Here is a 3612-nt window from a genome sequence, read left to right on the forward strand (position 1 = left end):
TAATTTATACCATCTTTCTCAGTCTCCCCCACAACAGCTAAGTCAGTCCCTTTTTACAACAATGGCACTATTCAGTTTTTGTAATTTCATGTTCTTAACTATTAAAAAAAGTAAATATGTACCTGTTAATATTGAGGAAAATATTTTCTGAAGCTCAAAATTACATCTGAAATATCAATTATGAGTCACTTTCAAGTCAGACATGTGTTAATTTGTTATTTTTTAGGAGTATATCAAAGAGAAAGCAACTCAGTGGTCAAAACCATTGTTTTTGAAGGTTTTCACTTCAATTTTTTACACATGCTTCTAAAACTTAAACAAAGGAATGTTATTATTTACCATAGAGTCAGAACCAACCCATAGCTGACCTTCTGATGGGTTTTCAGAGGCAGTTAATCTCACAGGAGGAATTGTTGTTGACTGCCTTTGAGTTGAGCACAACTCATAGTTGCACTATGAACAAAAGGCTTGAAGACCCTCTACATCTATCAGCATTTATTGAAGATTATAGGGTTTCCAGAGGCATGCTATTTAGGAAGTGGATTCCTCTCAGCAGCCTTTATTTATCCATATTTGCTAATTCTCTCTGTGTTAGAGAATTGTTGTTGTTCAGTATATAGTGGGAACCTGCTTGCTAACAGCTCCTCTGGTGAATTTTCGGAGCCTGTAGTTCACATGACAGAGACTCCCTACCTTTCTCCTGAGGAGCAGTTGGTGAATTTGAACAACTTGCCTTTGAATTAATAGGGAAGCTTCTTACTACTAAACCATCAGAGCTCCATAATTACACATTTAATTTTTTTTAAAGTACTTTGTAGGAAATGTAAGAATGCTGTTCATGTGGTCATTTTTTTATTCTATCCTTGAAGCAGACCCAAGGGCATGGTACTGAATAAATACAACCCCTTCCCAAGAAGGATTAGACACACTTGGCATACTGAGGGAAATTCTACAGGACTTTACAAATTCTTGTCAATACTTTAACTGCTTCCAACATTGAACTTTACTTACCCTAATGTACTTACTTTTTTCTCCTTTCTGGCAGTATATTCTACATATACCACTTCATATTTCAGTTCAAATGGTACTGAGGTTGGGCTGGCCCAAGAAATCTTGACGTTACCACTGTCTGTGATTTCCATATGCACATCTGAAGGTGGATCAGGCTTAACTTGGGGGAGGGGAGGAAGAATATTTTTAAATCAAACAGCTTTCCTTATAATCATAACAATACAATAAAGTTACAATTAATCTTCAATACAACCTCCCCTCACAACTATGAATTGAAAAGAATGTAAGATATTCATCAACATTAGTGCTAAATGATAAGAAAAATTGATTTAATTTATTCTTTGGGATTTTCTATTTACAAGGTTATCAGAGTGAACAGGAGTTTTATATACATCACACAAGAGGTGATTTCCCGTCCTTCTCTAATGTAGCAGTTGGTGACTTTGAACAACAGACCATTGGGATTACAATGTAACTTTTTAAATTTTTATGGGATGTATTGGAGAGGAAGATGCCATATGAGAGGGACTGATACAGTAAATGGCGCAATGGGTGTTGGTGTGTTGAAATTAGACTAGCTCAGACCAGGATAGCGTTCAGAGCTGCTATAAGTTGCAATGGCACATAACAGCAACAATAACAACATAGTGTATCCATAGTGCATATTTCATAATCTATATTTCAAGAATTTAAATCCTGTTGTCTCTACCTTTAAGTCAAACCTGAGTTATACTTTATGTGATATATTACAAATATTACCATAAATTAAAGAAGCAAAATACTAAAGCCTATAAATATTAGGTAAAATTTACTGGTAAAGGCCAGTACATAGGGAAGAACATCATACATGAAGGACAGAGGGACAGAGAAGAAGAAGAAGAACCCAGTAAAATGGACTGAAGTGGTAACTGGGGCAATAGAATTAGGTGTGCCAAAGTCAGTGATACTTCTTAAAGATAGAGCAAATTTCACACCTACTGTGTATAAGGTTGCTATGAATCATGGGCAACTTGATGGCACATAACAACAACATATGTCAGTGACCAGAAACACAACAAAGACAGCAAACATAAATTACAAAACTATAAAAATATGATACATTTTTACTGTATTTTTTTTCCTTTGGACTCTTTGTGCTTCAAGACCCAGATAGACTTCGTTTGATAGCACTTCTTTTAAGAGCCCCTGGAGGACATTATGCTGAGTGAAATATCTCAGTCATAAAAGGACAAATACTGTATAATGCCACTGTTGTAAAGCAGAACTGACATTGGTGTTGGGGGGACACTATGAGGGGATAAATAATGTATACTGCATTGAAAGAGATGTTAAAAAGACAGGGTAATGATAGGGATGGTCCAATGGTGATGGATTTTAGGTAACACGGTGCATGAGAATGATTGTAAAAAACACAGAAAATAGTGTGAAATAAATGTATATTGAACTTTATAACAAATCAAGTCCCCCCCAAAAAATGCACCCCAAACCTTGGTGTGTCATCTTAATATGGCCTGATATGCTTGGAAATATATGTACATATAATTGAATGGGGAAACATGGTTGGCTTGTGTATTACGAAATGATGTGCTATTGTAAGGGTGAGTGACAATATCTCCCAGCTGCTCCATGGAGGACAATGAGGCAGTATATTTCTGTAAACATTTATAACCCTGGAAACCCTAGAAAACAGTTCTATTCTGTCCTATAGGATGCTTGAAAGTGAGAACTAAATTGATGGCAGGGAGTATTTTTTTCCTTTTTCTTTCTCTTTTATTAATGTTAATGAACATTTACAGAGATTTAGGGTGTCCATTCATTCATTGTTGTACTTTTCTCCCTGCCCATCCACTGCCCCCCAATTCACTCTTCTCCTTAAAAAAAATAAAAGAAAATCTCTTTAATTGTTATACAATTCCTCTCTCCCCAACTCCACTCCAGTATGCAGCCTTCACTCTGGACTTCTCTAATGACAACAATACCCGTGCATATATTGCTTTTAAACAGTTCTCTCCCTCTTCTGTTTCAATGCAATATTCATCATTCCTCCCCTCCTTCTCTGTCTTCCCTCAACCCTGATGTCAATCCCGTTTTACAACAGTGGCCCTATGCAATATTTGTCTTTTGTTTTGTTTTTTTTTAAACCAGATTAATAGAGTAATTTATCTGTTGGGTAAAATATACATAAGAACCCTTGTGGTCTAGCAGGTAAGCAACTGTGCTACCAATCCAAAGGCATGTGCTTCAAAATATCAAGAAGAAAGATAGGCAGGTTCTTCCAGGGTGCTTATCTGATTTTGAATAGCTCCTGGAAGGTCAGCTGTGAGTTGCTCTGACTCAATAGCACAAAACAGCATAACATATATGTTTTCAATTATATATTCAAGTCGAACAAAAAAATTTGTGAATCTATGTACTAGGAAGAGGGATTAGAAGCATTAGAAGCATTAGCTATTATTCAATTTTTTCTAATACTTATGTTCATAAATCATTTCTTTATCTCCAGTTGTTTTTCTCTGCCCGTTACTGTCCCTTCAGGAACTTGACTCACTTGGCATTGTTTCTCAAGCTCCTAAAGAACACCTCAAACACAAAAGACTCTAA

General features: G+C 36.0%; 1 protein-coding gene across 1 annotated transcript in view; it reads right to left on the reverse strand.

Annotated features, from left to right (window-relative positions):
• The window catches only part of LOC102850764 (leptin receptor-like), a 67819-nt gene that overhangs the window by 32455 nt on the left and 31752 nt on the right, over positions 1-3612 (reverse strand). The window contains exon 6 of the mRNA XM_006879837.1: positions 1026-1171. Coding sequence (XP_006879899.1) covers positions 1026-1171 — 146 coding nt within the window. The remainder of the gene's footprint in view (positions 1-1025; positions 1172-3612) is intronic.

Source organism: Elephantulus edwardii, unplaced genomic scaffold, assembly GCF_000299155.1.
Source record: "Elephantulus edwardii isolate Elephantulus edwardi_28Jun2011 unplaced genomic scaffold, EleEdw1.0 scaffold00005, whole genome shotgun sequence".
Taxonomy (NCBI): domain Eukaryota; kingdom Metazoa; phylum Chordata; class Mammalia; order Macroscelidea; family Macroscelididae; genus Elephantulus; species Elephantulus edwardii.